At 46.1% G+C, this 14,602-nt stretch overlaps 6 protein-coding genes across 6 annotated transcripts; 5 read left to right on the top strand and 1 right to left on the bottom strand.

The window, feature by feature from the left end:
* Positions 1-247: 247 nt before the first annotated feature.
* On the top strand, positions 248-1,684 carry N7487_006796 (uncharacterized protein; the record flags this gene model as incomplete). The annotated part of the gene is made up of 1 exon (XM_056874543.1): positions 248-1,684. One exon carries the CDS (start codon positions 248-250, stop codon positions 1,682-1,684), a length of 1,437 nt encoding a protein of 478 aa, XP_056732263.1.
* A 1,271-nt stretch (positions 1,685-2,955) lies between these two features.
* On the top strand, positions 2,956-3,476 carry N7487_006795 (uncharacterized protein; the record flags this gene model as incomplete). Its single annotated transcript, XM_056874542.1, has 2 exons — positions 2,956-3,409; positions 3,466-3,476. 2 exons carry the CDS (start codon positions 2,956-2,958, stop codon positions 3,474-3,476), a joined length of 465 nt encoding a protein of 154 aa, XP_056732262.1.
* A 1,587-nt stretch (positions 3,477-5,063) lies between these two features.
* Positions 5,064-7,260, top strand: N7487_006794 (uncharacterized protein; the record flags this gene model as incomplete). Its single annotated transcript, XM_056874541.1, has 10 exons — positions 5,064-5,178; positions 5,239-5,375; positions 5,425-5,507; positions 5,561-5,658; positions 5,732-5,852; positions 5,918-6,341; positions 6,412-6,542; positions 6,617-6,953; positions 7,013-7,118; positions 7,190-7,260. 10 exons carry the CDS (start codon positions 5,064-5,066, stop codon positions 7,258-7,260), a joined length of 1,623 nt encoding a protein of 540 aa, XP_056732261.1.
* A 1,474-nt stretch (positions 7,261-8,734) lies between these two features.
* Positions 8,735-9,177, top strand: N7487_006793 (cupin domain-containing protein; the record flags this gene model as incomplete). The annotated part of the gene is made up of 2 exons (XM_056874540.1): positions 8,735-8,763; positions 8,811-9,177. 2 exons carry the CDS (start codon positions 8,735-8,737, stop codon positions 9,175-9,177), a joined length of 396 nt encoding a protein of 131 aa, XP_056732260.1.
* A 2,143-nt stretch (positions 9,178-11,320) lies between these two features.
* On the top strand, positions 11,321-12,199 carry N7487_006792 (uncharacterized protein; the record flags this gene model as incomplete). Its single annotated transcript, XM_056874539.1, has 4 exons — positions 11,321-11,362; positions 11,417-11,435; positions 11,483-11,825; positions 11,902-12,199. 4 exons carry the CDS (start codon positions 11,321-11,323, stop codon positions 12,197-12,199), a joined length of 702 nt encoding a protein of 233 aa, XP_056732259.1.
* Positions 12,200-12,626: 427 nt separating this feature from the next.
* N7487_006791 (thiolase family protein) lies at positions 12,627-13,933 on the bottom strand (the record flags this gene model as incomplete). The annotated part of the gene is made up of 3 exons (XM_056874538.1): positions 12,627-12,842; positions 12,899-13,831; positions 13,886-13,933. The coding sequence occupies 3 exons, from the start codon at positions 13,931-13,933 to the stop codon at positions 12,627-12,629; spliced, it is 1,197 nt and encodes a 398-aa protein (XP_056732258.1).
* Positions 13,934-14,602: the final 669 nt, after the last annotated feature.

Below are 14,602 nucleotides of genomic sequence, written 5' to 3'. Positions count from 1 at the left end.
CCCTTATAGATCCACTCAAAACATGCAGATGACTTCATTTCCCGATGTGCCCACTTCAACATGCTTCTGCATATTTTGTATTTCGTACAGGGGTATTCGCTAAATGTTATCGTTACCCCTCGATGAAATATAGCAAAAGAACAGATACAAGATGCTTGCACCATGCGCACATTCCGCAAAGTATTCTCAAAATCTTTGACTTTTCATAGTCTCATTTTAACTTACCCCACATTGAAGTTAGTCTCTCATGGAAACTGACATTAAGCACAACCGCTTCCACCCCCAATGTGAGCTTTCTATATTGGGCGGCGACAAAGAAAGCGACGCCGCCGTCCAACCATCAAAATGTATCACAAACAGCGACTCCTTAACAGATGTCTGCGAGACAGAGTTAGAAAGACGCAAGGAAATTGAGGGTCGCAAAAGATTTTCGCGGCTTGGTTGGAAACGTCTCGTCATCATCCTCATTACAGAAGCAATTGCCCTTGGGAGTCTCAGTATTCCGGCCTCGTTCGCGGCCCTCGGTATGCTTGGAGGCGTGATCTCTTGCATTGGGATCGGGCTTATCGCTACATACGCCAGCTATGAGGTCGGTGCAGTCAAGCTCAAATATCCACATGTTGAGAACTATGGAGACATCGGGAGACTTCTCCTGGGGGAAAAGGGGTTCTGGATTATCACAGTGGCTTTTCTCCTCCAACTGGTACTTAGCGTGGGGTCACATTGTTTGACTGGGATTATTGCCTTGGCTAGTGTCACGCAAAGTAATGTTTGCACCGTGGTATTCGGGTTAGTCACAGCTTTGATTCTTCTTTTCCTTGCCATCCCACCAACATTTGCCGATATCGCTATACTTGGGTACATCGATGTTGCCTCGATTTTCACGGCCATTGGCATTACAATTGTTGCAACAGGTGTACAAAGCACTCGGGATAACAACGGTTCACCTGGCTCGGATTGGTCAGTTTGGCCCAAGGAGAATCTCAGCTTCTCAACGGCTATGGTTGCAATGAACAATATCGTTTTCGCTTATTCTTTCGCTCCCGCGATACCATCATTTATGAGCGAGATGCACACCCCGAAGGACTATCCCAAAGCGATATACACCCTGGGAGTGATTGAAATTGTTATTTACACCCTGATCGGTTCTCTTGTGTATGTGTTCGTGGGTAAAGATGTACAATCCCCTGCCCTACTCTCCGCAGGACCCCTCATGTCCAGAATCGCTTTCGGTGTTGCCCTTCCGGTGGTCTTTATATCCGGATCCATAAACACCAGCCTTATCGCTCGCTATATTCATGCACACGTTTATCGTAACTCCGTTGTACGATATGTGAATACGAAGAAGGGTTGGATAACCTGGATCTCGCTCGTAGCAGTCCTGACATTTGTTTCGTGGGTAGTTGCTGAGGCCATTCCGGTATTTTCGGACATATTATCAATCAGTGCGGCATTGCTCGTGTCAGGACTGTGCTTTTACGTGCCTGCGATAATGTGGTTTGTCCTTGTCAAAGAAGGCAACTGGTTCACCCGGTCCAACATCCTGCGGGCCTTCTATAACGGCATTGTCTTTTTGTTCGGCATAGGTGTTCTTGTGTGCGGAATGTATGCAAATATTGTGAATTTGGTGAGTCGTAGCTTGTATGATTGGAAGCTTTCGTTCTCTGCTAACCGCAATAAATAGATCAAAGAGTCCAGAGACCCCAATTCCACCAGACCCTTTTCATGCTCGAGCATTGCATAAGGGCTCCCTGGGAGTTGAATGGGATGATATTGTCGACGGTTTGCGTCAGGCTAGAACCGCCCTCTCACTCTTCAGGTAGCCCTCTCTCGCTTTCTTCTTTCTTTACTTCTTCCCCTACATGTTTAGCTGTTATATGTAGCCAATAACATAATAGCATACAGATCCTTGCTTTCTGTCTGTCGATAGATATCCATAATCTGCGTGGTGAGCGCCTAGGTGTGTCCTATCTAATGATGGTGGCGGCCTGAAGGATCTCCGACTAGCTGTTCAGTAGATATATATGATCATCAAAAAAGGAATATTTACGGTTACCCACCGGCCGCCTTGGGAAAGAACCCGGAAGGTCCAGAAGTCACCCATTGACCCCCCAAGGTATATCGCCTTGGCAGACGAACATCGCTGGGTAATGTGAGAGTCTCATTCGTGTTACCATGCATCGAGACTAGAATGAGAAAAACCCTCACCAATCATGTGCAATATCGAGGAATTATTGAGACTCATGATGACATGTCTGATAGCCGCCGTGAACAGCTTTTCTGAGGAGAATCAGCTTGCTCAACAGGCAGAAGAAAGTAATGGAAGGGACGGATAGGAGTTTAACTCTTGACTTGGTGCTGCTCGACCATTACCATGGAGTGGATCGGACGCACCTCCGATCCCTCTTCCCTTTATTCAGAGATCGACAGTTCTGCCAAAACGTACACGGCAGTATCAAAAAGGAGATATGAACTATCACGCAGATCAAGACGGTCGTTCCGAAAGCTACAGCCCCATCCCGCGAAGATGGGGCTGGGAAAACAACTGCAGTCAGGAACCTACCGTAGTTCTTCAGCTCCACTAAATAACGGTGTACATTATAGGAAAGATTGTCAGAACGGGCTTGTTTCTGTTCAGCTGAAGGGTATATGGAATCTACAAAAGCTTAGCGGATATAGACACTTGACGGTGGTTCTCATCTTGTGAGATCCACTGGCAAACAAATCATTGGACACACGATCTGTTCGGCCCTCACTTCACTACTACGCTATCCCTTGCGTGCTTTCAACTATTGAAAATTTCAGGGATTTTTGTCCAAGACGATGTTCCAATGCAGCATTCTATTTGATCTATATAATTATTGAAAATGCTCTTGGGAACGGTGGCCAGTTGGACATTAAATACCTCCCTTTCCCCTGAGTTCTTCTACCTATTCATCACTTCTATCAAACATCATGGTGCAATCGTATCTTTTGCTCGGATTCCTGACTGCCCTTTGCCAACCGGCATATGGTCTAGTATTCCCTGATAGGATCAAGCAAGTTGTCGGAGATCGGGCTATGTACTTGCTGCATGATTTTACGGACCCAGTATCTGTGAGCTTCAGCGACGAACAAATTCCTGGGACGAAGGGCTGGAAGTTTGATACAGAGGGTCGCCCGGATGATCAAGCTGTTATCACTCCTCTTAACTCCGCCAAAGCCCTGATATGCGAGGAGGGCAGCATATGCGCGCTGAGTTCTGACGGGAAACAACAAGCCTATGTGATCGCCAGGATCCCTGGTGACCGTCCCATTTTCACCTTCCAAGATACGCTTTCGACTCTCTACGTGTCACGCACTGGTGACGAGTTGCAGCTGACCGAGAATATCTCTGAGGCGAGCTATTTTGAATTAGAAAAAGTTGAAGGTAAGCATGTTCCTCTTCCCTCTTTGCTCTATCCATATGTTGACATAATTTTCCAGGAGATGACTGAGCAACAAATGAAAGCCATTGTTCCCCTTCAAGGGAATATCTATAGCCCCTTGTGAAGGGCGCTGTAAGAGCTAGTATTGTTGGGATTTCGGGAGCTGAGGAAATATGAAAGTACGGGTGCATAGCGGTTATATGCAGCATGTATGATTATACTGGGGGATTAACTGGCACATCGACCCCGTTGTTTTGTGTCTCCCGTTTGATTTGTACTGTTGCCTTTTTGAATCTTAGCTGGAATCAATGCACTGTCTTTGGTGGAAAATGAAAAGTTCAGTTACTACCGAACAGACTATTCGTTCTAATATCAACTGCCTATTCCAATACATGGAGGGGATTCTACCAATCTGAGATTCTTAATTTACCCGCCAAGGGCCTTAAGTTGAGATATTCTATTTGCTGCAGGCCTTGCTGTATTAAGGCGGCTGCATTAGTACATATGTAGGTATAGAGCTAATAGTGGTAGAGCTAGTGAGGCGGGGGCGAGCTAGATCTCCGGTTACTATACCTCAGAGGGGCTAGTAGTGGGGGAGGATTAGGTATATGTGTGAATTTCTAAGTATGAATCAATAGAAAAAGGCTTCATTTTCATATACGGGGAGAAATTGGCTGGACTATAGTACCTACCCTACTTGCTAAGGCGACCGTAATAGTAATTCAGGTATTTTAACTCTTCCGCTGGTTTCAATTCAGGAGACTAAAAGGAGACATCATCAGTATGTGCTGGAAAGGGGGTTTTGGCAGCTGGCGCGTATACATCTTCGTATATCCCTTCCAAGTTTTCGAACGTTGGATTATTGATCATATCAACACATGTCAGATGTTGTGTCAACCCTATTGCTCGCATATAATCTCCCGTAACTTATAAAACTCGAGGATTGAATGACCCGCTTACCCATGTGGATGCATTTGACCAGTCGACAGCCACGCATTGCGATTGGACTTTAGGGTCAACAATTTCAATGCATGGAGTAACCAAACCTTGCACCAATAGTGAAGTCTCCTATAAGTCCGTATAATCAAGCTACGGCTGAGATATCCCAATTATTGGGTTTTGCTTTTTCCCTTTGGTCGAACATATATCATTTTATTGGTTGTACTACCCACCATGATCCAAAGCCAACCCGATCCACTCCTAGCACAGCATCTGAACTGTTCTGCTGCGGGGGATCCTTGATAGATTCCATTGGATGGTGTGGCGAGATTCTAAAATTCAAGGCGATCCCTTAAATAAGAATAGGTGGGAAATCTGAAATCAGCAAGGGATGTGGAAGCCTTGTCTCACTAAGTGGATCACACACAGCTGAAATCGCTAAAAGCGGGAGATCTGCCTGCGAACTCTCACTTCGTAATTTGCCACTTAACCCAATAAGATGCCGTGCTCCGCATTCTTGCTGTCATTGAAAGGGCTTAGAGATCTCATCAGTTCTATCGTGTTTTGAGTTGATTGTTCCCCTATTCGCCTCTTGATTTCCCCCCCTCTTGTTGTGCCAAAAGTTTCTAACTACATCTATCTCTGCTGTTAGCTACGCTTGCCGCAGGAAAAATTCCAACACGGCATATTGCTTGTGGGCGGTATCTCCCTCTCCAAATGACCACTCAAGACCAGGCACCACTTATTGCAACCTCACAAGATGAAGAACACATGGATCCAAAGTCGAGTGGTCTCCAGGTAGGCAAACTTGCCGTCGGATCGCTTTTATTGGGTGAGTCTCTGCTTTCTAACAAGCATAGCCAAATATCGAAGGCTAATTCGAGTTGTATAGCTTGCTTTCTAGCAAATGCGGATGAATCCTTTGTCCTCACCACTGGGAGTGATGTTGCCTCGGCTCTCAATGCATCCAGTTCTGCAGCATGGCTCATCACGGGGTACAACTTGGGCTACATTCTTGCTCTTCCGGTGGTAAGTTCCGATCGTCAGGCGTGAGAACAATAGCTCACCTGTACTGCAGTACGGGCAAATATGCGATTCGACTGGACCGAAGAGGGCAATCCTTCTTGCTTTGACAGTATACGGACTTGGCTGTCTGCTGACGTAGGTTTGTCTGATCGCATACGGGATGGGTGCATTATTTAACAATCTCACAGAGGAGTTTCGCAAAGCATTCACTTGGCGGTGGCCGGTCGTATCATTTCAGGGTTTGGCGGAGCAGGAATGAATGAGCTTGTTTCTGTTATTCTTAACGGTATGTCTACTTGCTTAACTATCGTTTTACTTTTGCGAGTGACATTTGCTAATGCTGTCCATGAAAACGACAGAAATACATAGCTTTGACCGTGTTGCCATGTTACGCTCCTATGTCACTACCGTGTCAATTATTGGGATTACATGTGGCGCCCCTCTGGGCGCGTTTCTCACAAGCTGGATTGGATGGCAATGGTGGGTACCCGCAGACTCCTACTACTCAGTATACTGAATCACTAATAATGTTTGTCTGGTACCAGGGCATTCCTGATTCATATCCCATTTGCAATGATTTGCCTGACCATCATCTCACTTTCGCTTTCGCTTTCTCCAACAAAGCCCTCCCCATCTATCACTCCCAAGCTATCATATGGATCAATCGACAACCACAAGACCCCCGAAGATGCCCCTCGCAAGTCGTTCGATATCTTGGGCCTCATTTTGCTATTTATATCTGTTATCTGTTTCTTAGCCTTTGTGCAACTCAGCCAGGCAGAGAATCTAGAAACAAAGTCAATACTTCTGACCGTTTGTGCGGCAGTGTTTGTTGGGTGCTTTACAGCCTTCTGCCTCAATGAGACTCGTTGGGCTCAAGACCCAATGATACATTTCTCATTGCTCAGTCCCAATAAATTCGGCCTGATATATAGTGCCCAAGTGTTACTCGGCATTGCACAATTTTCTGTGTGTTCTCCCCTGTCTTTCTTCTAGGTGCAACTAGTCGGTGGCTAATGATTGTGTTATTGGATCGCAGATGGCGCCCATTCTTGGGGACTATTGGGTAAGCTCTCGGGGATTATCTCCCTCGGAGGGTGCGATGTGCTGGATACCGGGTACCATCGGATTTGCATCCGGTTCATTGGTGACTGGCAAACTAATTCAAAAGTGGGTATTCCAATATGAGTCCCAGTAAGCTCATGAAAATATGGCATTTTTGCTAACATCAAGTTGGACCCCAGAACCCGTAAATGTGTTCGATGGACGATTGTTGGATTGGTGATAACAATCATAAGCTTTGCTCTGATACTTGTCCGATGGACCATCTTTGAACCTCACTTTTGGGAGATACTATACTCTTTCCCAGGATGGTTCGGCATGGGAATGCTCCTATCTTCGCAATTCGCAGCTTTATCTGCCGCAAAACCGGAGCAGAATGCCGCTACGTCTGTCACTACGTATTACTTCGCACAGCAAGTTGGATTGATGACTGGCATTACCGCCGCGAAAGCATTACTTATTAAGGAAATGAGACGTGGTCTGAATGTGGCGCTGAAAGATCAGCCTGGGCGTGCCAAGGTAAGGCCGAGCCTCTTTATCCCATCGCTATCACGCCATCTTTTTCTAATAGCGACTAGTTGATCGACCAGATAATGAAACACCGGCAGCTCATGGGCTTGGTGCCTCCTGCACTTGCAGAACCGGTGAGACTTGTCATACAAAAAAGTTATTATGTGTCACCAGGTAAGGATTCCAGACCTCTATTTAACCAGGTTCGATGTGCTAGTATCATACTGACTATTGTACAATTATAGTCATTTCACTTGCCTCTTTGCTTCTTGCGTTTTTCCTTGTGCTCAAGCAAAGGGACGTTAAGACATTTTGAGCGCATAAAGCAGAATGCGACAGCTATATCCCGCCACTGGCCTCGAGGATTTGCAACCCTTTACAACTAATCAGGTACTCGACATAATCTGATGCTGTATAAAAGTTCTAGGGTATGCTAGGTAAGATGGCGCAGGGACAGGCGTCGCATCGAGGCTTCTTATTTTATTCCCCCCAAGACTATTTTATTGTGCATATTGTTTAGAAATATATAAAACTGGAAACCAAATTAATTTACTGTATCCAAATTGAAGCTGAAATTCAAGCATCCTCTTGACGTCTAGGAAATCTGCAATAGCGTCATCCGTTTTGTTTGCTCACTCAGAAACTTCCCTCGATGATTTCGACCATAGGCAACAGTGACTGCATTTGGAATGTCATCGCGGAACATTTGCGACTTACAACAAAGGATTCTGCGCCACGCTGACCCTCCCGTCAAAAGAAGACGACCTCGATTTTGTATCCAACAAGAAGACAAAAGCTGTGGAGGTGAGACAAAATCTCTGACAGGTTAGCTGTGATCCAATACGCAAGGATTAAGAGAAGTGAGGTCTTTATGACACTGTCAAGCATGATAAGCAAAGAATTCATCATGTAGGTTTTTGAAATTCTTGACCAATCGCGTTTCCCCTGGAAGTGTTGTCATTGTTATTGTTCGCAACTCACTCAACGGCGAGGCACTACAGGAATCTTAGCTTGCGTTGCGCCATTCGGTCAGTTCATCAAGATCCAAGCACTTGATTTTCAAGCCGGGCCAAAGCTCGATATGAATCCATTCCTCCCTCGACAATTCTAGAAGAACCTATAACTGCGGATTCTCCCCTTCTGTTCGAGTACTCACCCTCTCGCCACTTTTGCTCACTGATTGGAACGGAGCACGCCTCAACTTGAGCTGCTCAGTACCTTGCGGTGACATCATATTCTGTTGTCTATAAAAATCAATACAAGTATTTTTGATACTTAAATACGTCGTCGTGTCTTCTGGTCTGCATATGTAATTGATCGCCTCGTAAGCTGGATCTATCATATATCATGCAGTCTCACGGATCTCTCGGATGAAAATATTCATGCCAAGGTAATGGTTGTTTACTGCATTTTTTTCCAAGATACTCCGTACTCCGTACAGACAAACCAATTCAAACCAAGTGCGTTGAAAATGTAATGACGGAATAAAAATATGGGACACCCAGCACTCCCCTTGCGCCCCGCGATGTGGCTACATATCTAATCTAATGAAAGTGTAGTATTTAATTTTCTAAATTCCCGGCATGACCTGAATGCAGCCGGCAAAGCGCTGGGACTGTTCTGGTTCTTTGTCTCACCTTGCTGCTCTCCGTTCGAATATTGCGTCACACATGCTGTACTATCTTGGTTCGTGCATGATCTCTCGGGTCACTATAAGAAGCTGCCAATCTACCTTGAAAACCAAATTACATTCATCATCTATAACCCACAATTGAAGACCCTGCCTCAAAATGGAACTCGAATACCCCTATGACCCCAGGTACGAACCGCAGTTCCAATCAAAATACCGACACTGACAAATCTCAGCCGCCCGTTGCCCGATGTCACCATGGAATATAATTACAAAATCTCCAACTGCCCCGGAAAGACCGTTATCTGCGTGCGTATTGCATATCCGCCAAATGGCGCAGCCGCACCCCATCGCCATGGCACCGCCTCCGTCGCCGGGTACGTCGTCAGTGGCACAGTGAATAACAAGATGAACAACGATCCTGTGAAGGTGTATACCGCTGGTGGTACTTGGTACGAAGCTCCTGGTTGTTATCACCGTATTAGCGATAACGCGAGCAAGACCGAGCCGGCGGTCATTCTTGCAACTGTGATTGTAGATACCGATGTCTTCGAGAGAGATGGAATGGATGCAATTATTCAGATCGACAAGGAGTACCTTTGAAAGGGTTGATATGCTCGGCTTTTCGGGGTCATCATTCGCGCCTCTTAATGTTCGCCTGAAGTAGCCAGAAGCAAATCAGGCGGGCAAATCATGTTTGACGGGGCCAGACCTAGTGAAGAAGTTGAAAAGCACTTGTCACCACTTGAATGTCAAACATCCTATCCCTCATGGGTCAGGCTCCCACAATGCGTGATTTGGGATCTCTGCCATGCTCCATTGCGGCCATTGTCAAAAAAGAAACTGTCGGTGTGGCTCGCGTAAACTGTGCAGGCTTACCAAGCTGAGGGGCTGGGCTCCACCAACATCACCAACATCACAGTCACCTCTTCACCTACAAATGTAACCTCGTCATCTTCAACCCCCCATCACCAATATGAACGATCGTGTCAATTAGCCGGAGTCTGGTTTTGGAACTTTTGCATCAAACAAAATCAAGTCCTCGTAAGCAAAGTCCAGAATTTTCTCGCACTTTCCCGGGATGTGGGATGTGAGATGCTCCGAATGAACTATTTTGCTCTGGCAGATGTATATGACCGGAGTAGGCTCACGGGGTCATGGGTAGACCGCAAAGCCCATAAAGAAGCCCAACCGCCCCAACCCACTATGGGCTGGTTTTTGGGCTCGGTCCCCTAGGCCCACCGATGGGCCGTGGGTCCGGGGTAAGGGCCTATTGGGCTTTAGTGGGAGCCCAATGGGCCCCAAACAATACAAATATTCCAAATAACGTGACTTTTTTTTAAAAAAAAATGCCCTATGGTTAGGTTAGATCCCGCTTCTAGGGCGTTTGGCCCGGTTATCGTTAGTCAGCCACAGATTATCAAAACAGCGGATTTGGCCATTTTTAGTTAGAGAATTATGTATATACCTGTCATCCATACCATAGACTACTAAACATGTCAATTTCTGCCCCATAACTCAAGTATATGTAGGCACATTAAGGCATTAGGATGGAAAAACCAGGCATTTGACCTTTGGCCGCTCTGCCCCTTCGCACTAGGGACTACGGAGTGTTGTGTTACCATTAGAGTTTACTAAAAATCTAAAATAATAATTGGGCTTGCTGCCTCCATTTAAACTTTTACGCTGTGTAACATATTTGGCTTTGGCCATTACTACCTCCTAGTAGGGCACGAGCACGCACCAGGTACTCTAAGAATGTAATTCACGAGTACCACGGTTAAAAATTATCTCATTATTAGAATGAAGATAGTTCAAGTTAATATCAAGGATGTAGTAAAAACGTCTATTATTCGTGGGAAATAATGGCTTATTCTCGTATCGATGGTTTCGGACATGGACTGACGATGATATACTTGGAAATTCACGGAAACGGTGGCATCCAGGGGGCCAGGAGCTGCTTTTCAAGTCATGTACTATGTTATGGGATATCATGTGAACACCAAAGGAACTTTGTAGGTATATAGTGATATCGATATAATTTCCACTTGACAAACCTTACGGAAGTTGAGAAATTATCTATGGATTAGATGCAACGCCTTCTGCCAACAAGAAATATGTTTTGGTGAGAATCTCTGCTTATCGAATACATTTAGAAATAAGGGGGTTATGCATTCCGTCAACAGTGTATCGTTTAACAGGTCAATGTATTGTGTTATAATGCGTGATTTCGCTATTATATATATGGACAAAGGATTATAATAAGCATATCAAACCCCCTGACCTTTCCCAGAAGTAGCAACATGTCCGACTACTCATGAATACCTTTTGTACTCCCCAGGTTGTTTACTGGTTCTGCCCTTTTATTGTGCAATCAGGTGTGCCTATAAAGTATATTTGACGCCATTGCAATCTCTTGTTGATAGACAAATGCAAATGGGTAATTGGTTTCATGTACATCGCTACATATAGATAGAAGAAGAATATTCTACGTAGGTTTCGACTGGAAATTAGGTTTGATCTGCGCTACCTGCTAACAAGCTGGCTCCTCCAGACCTGCATACTCTTCTAACTTCCCCTCCCCTCTAGTGCCACGAAATACTACAAGGGTAGCGGATATCTTTTCCGTAAGTCAAGCCAGGCAAGAATAAATTTGAACCAGTTTCTGCTACAGAATCTGCAGAATGAACAATCGAAGGATAGTTATATCAATACTTCTTCTTGCAAAATCCCTCTTTCCATCAACATGAAGTTTCTCTGCCTTTATGGGGGCGGGACGGGCGAGGAGGTATGTACATTTCAACATCAGGTTACAGGAGGGATGCTAAGATGATAGATATAGTTGTTCAAGGAAAATCTGGGTAGGTAAACCGTAGAATTTTGTTGAATGTCTCTAAGTGTGTGTCAGAGCCACTCAACGCTGCATTGCCTGCTGAATACCACGTCCAATTCCAATATGTGAAACCGTTGCATGAAATACCATTTGTTTCGGCCGATATGGCTGCATATGCAGGCCCAGGACCATACCTGCGGTATGTCGAGTATCCACAGGAAGCCACTGTACCAGGTCTGCTCCAAGAAATCAATGGAACTACGTCGGGCAGTGCTGAGCAGGTATGGCGCGGGGCATTCGACTGGTTCTACCCGAAAGGGTTGGATGAGCAGCGTCAGTTCAAGGAGAGCATCGGGAGGTCTGTTGGGTATCTGAATGATATCATTGACCAAGACGGGCCCTTTGATGGTCTAATTGGGTACTGTGAAGGGGCTTCGATTGGGGCTGCGCTCATTTTCGACCGCCTAACTCGCCAAATCCCTAATCCGTTCAAGTGTGCGCTCTTTTACGGTGGATATGCCCCCCTACGTTTCCAATGGGTCCAAGTTCGTTCTCGCTGATGAGGTTGGGACGGTCTTTCACTTTCCCACTTGCCATGTCATCGGATCAGATGACCCCATGATAGACGGCTGCACAACTTTGTTGAACCTATGTGACAGTGCCCAAGCGACGGTAGTGGAAGGAGGAGCGGGCCATTTGATGCCGCAGGATAGTTTCGCTATCCAAGCGGTCAATGACGCGTTTTGCAAATTGGTGGAAACGGCAGTTGGAAGCTATTCCGAGAACTTCTAGAGTGTGGTTGGTAACGGTGTATCGTGATAGCAGGGGATGTAGTTTTTCTTTTCCTTTTTTTTGGCTTGGTACGCAAATTTGTACTTGCCCTTGGCCACAATATATCTCCATAGTCATGACACTCATATACAACCGTGGTGTTTCTCTACCTAAAGAGGTTCATGACTGTATATAATAGGATCCTGTGGGATGCTTGGATGTAGAAAAATTGCCATTTAAATATCATGAACCCGGAATTATCCGTAACTGCCGCAGATCTCTAGGGATCTCTACACGATAGAGATCTGTATGGAGAAACATGATCTATCTAGTCACAGCTAACTACATATGTGCGTAGCAAATAGCTGCTGTCACCACGGGTGTCTAAAGGGTCTGCCCACAAAAGAAAACAAAGGCCCAAAGTGCAAAAAAACCTTCCTATCGACATTTATGTTGAGGCATCCAGATCTTTGCCTTCTACTCGCTGAATAAGCACAGCTGTGGCACCTCCACCCCCATTGCAGATAACTGCAACACCATACTGACCGTGAGCCAGCTGGTGTAAGAGACTGACCATAATTCGACAACCTGAGCTGCCCAAGGGATGACCGAATGCGATGGCTCCCCCATTGACATTAACCATATCAGGGTCCAAGCCGAGCAGCTAATCAATATAGTAAGTAAAGTGAACTAATCTCAACGAGTTATCGATCCACACACCTGTTGTGAAGTTATCACTACGATCGCAAAAGCTTCGTTAATTTCCCATAACGAGATCTGTTCAGCACACATTTGGGCTCTCTCAAGGACAAGCTGAATTGCCTTGGTTGGAGCTAGAGCAAACTCATGTGGGGCAACGGCGGCATCGGCATAAGCTATTATTTTCGCCAACACTCGATTTTCTCGACAAAACTGCACGGCGACCTGGGCATCCACCAGTACCACTGCCGAAGCACCATCGCTTAGTGGACAAGCGTTTCCTGCGGTGACTGTCCCATCGGGGGAAAACACGGGCTTCAAAGACTGAAGTCGGTTGAAGAGGCTTTCATGGGGGAGACTGTCGGTGTCAAATATCTCGGCTGCCCCTGCATTTACTGACACGGGTGTAATCTCTTCTTGGAAGACATTATTCTGCTGTGCTTGATATGCCCGATTATAGGCAGCGAGGGCATAGTCATCCTGGTCTTCACGGGTTATACCCAGCTGGTGCGCGACACCCTCAGCACAGGCGCCCATAGACCGACCGTCTGAGGAGTTAATCAACCCATCAAGCTGGAGACCATCAATTACCAGATTTTCTTTGGAATTCGTGTCATCTCCTTTCTTTAGATACCCGGGGACATTCGACATACTCTCCATTCCCCCGGCCACCTGAGCAACGGCGTGCCCTAGTTGGATATTCTGGGCAGCAAGTGTGATGGCCTTGAGCCCAGATGCGCATACTTTGTTTATCGTGGTAGCCTCGATATCTGGCGCCAAACCGGCCTGTATCGCAGCCTGCTTTGCTGGGGCCTGGCCAGCGCCAGCTTGAAGCACTTGGCCCATGTAAACATCCGAAAACAAATCTAGCGGTACTTGTGATCGACGGATGGCTTCACGAATTGCGATGGCTCCAAGAGTGGTGCCCGGGACAGAGTCTAGCTGGGTATTAATCTACACCAATCAGCCATTATTTGAAACCCTAGGGGCTTGACTCCCTGAACTCACGCGTGCAGTGGGGGTCCTCGCCGCCCCAACAATGTATACTGGGCTCATCATGATTTTATTGTTACGGCGGGACCATAATAATTGATGTGTGCCCAATCCCCTTTTATGGCCCATCTTCGCTCGGGGTTCCGCGCCATATCAAAATTTCTTGAGGTATATTGGTGTGCACGGTCCCGCTGGCCTGGTGTCGGCAAATATTGATGCAGTATTATTATTTGTAGATCATCCTACATGTCGTATAAAAACGATCTCGTGGAGGCAAATGTCCGTGGAGTAGTAGCATCTGTAGATTATGCTATGGACTGTGCCAAAACGCATGCGGGCAAATCTCGATCCAGTAGTAGTATCCGTCGATCAGCCTTTTAACCGTGCCAAAAGCCGCCGTTCGGAGATTATATCCAGGGGCACGGGATCTGATAAAACACCATTCAACGGGTAGTCCTAACGGAAAGTTTGTAGCGAGCAGGTGCATGTCGGATTCCAGTCCGCCGATATATTGTATTTTCCTAATCTGGATAGATAGGCACTGCATGTGTTTGTTCTTGACTTAAAAACCTACACGAGAAACAAAACACACCCGGCTTGATCGCCTACGAGAATAGACATATGCATCGTTCTTTATTGGGATGAGACGCCTAGCCACATGTCGTATATCCCTCGCCCAGCAGGTATGCAAATGACCCTTTTAACTTCATATGAAAGTTTGGCCTATGTAGA

The sequence above is a fragment of the Penicillium crustosum genome (assembly GCF_028827405.1).
Source record: "Penicillium crustosum strain IBT 35664 chromosome Unknown utg000002l_segment0_segment0, whole genome shotgun sequence".
Classification (NCBI taxonomy): Eukaryota; Fungi; Ascomycota; class Eurotiomycetes; order Eurotiales; family Aspergillaceae; genus Penicillium; species Penicillium crustosum.
This window is presented reverse-complemented; position numbering and strand designations above follow the sequence as displayed.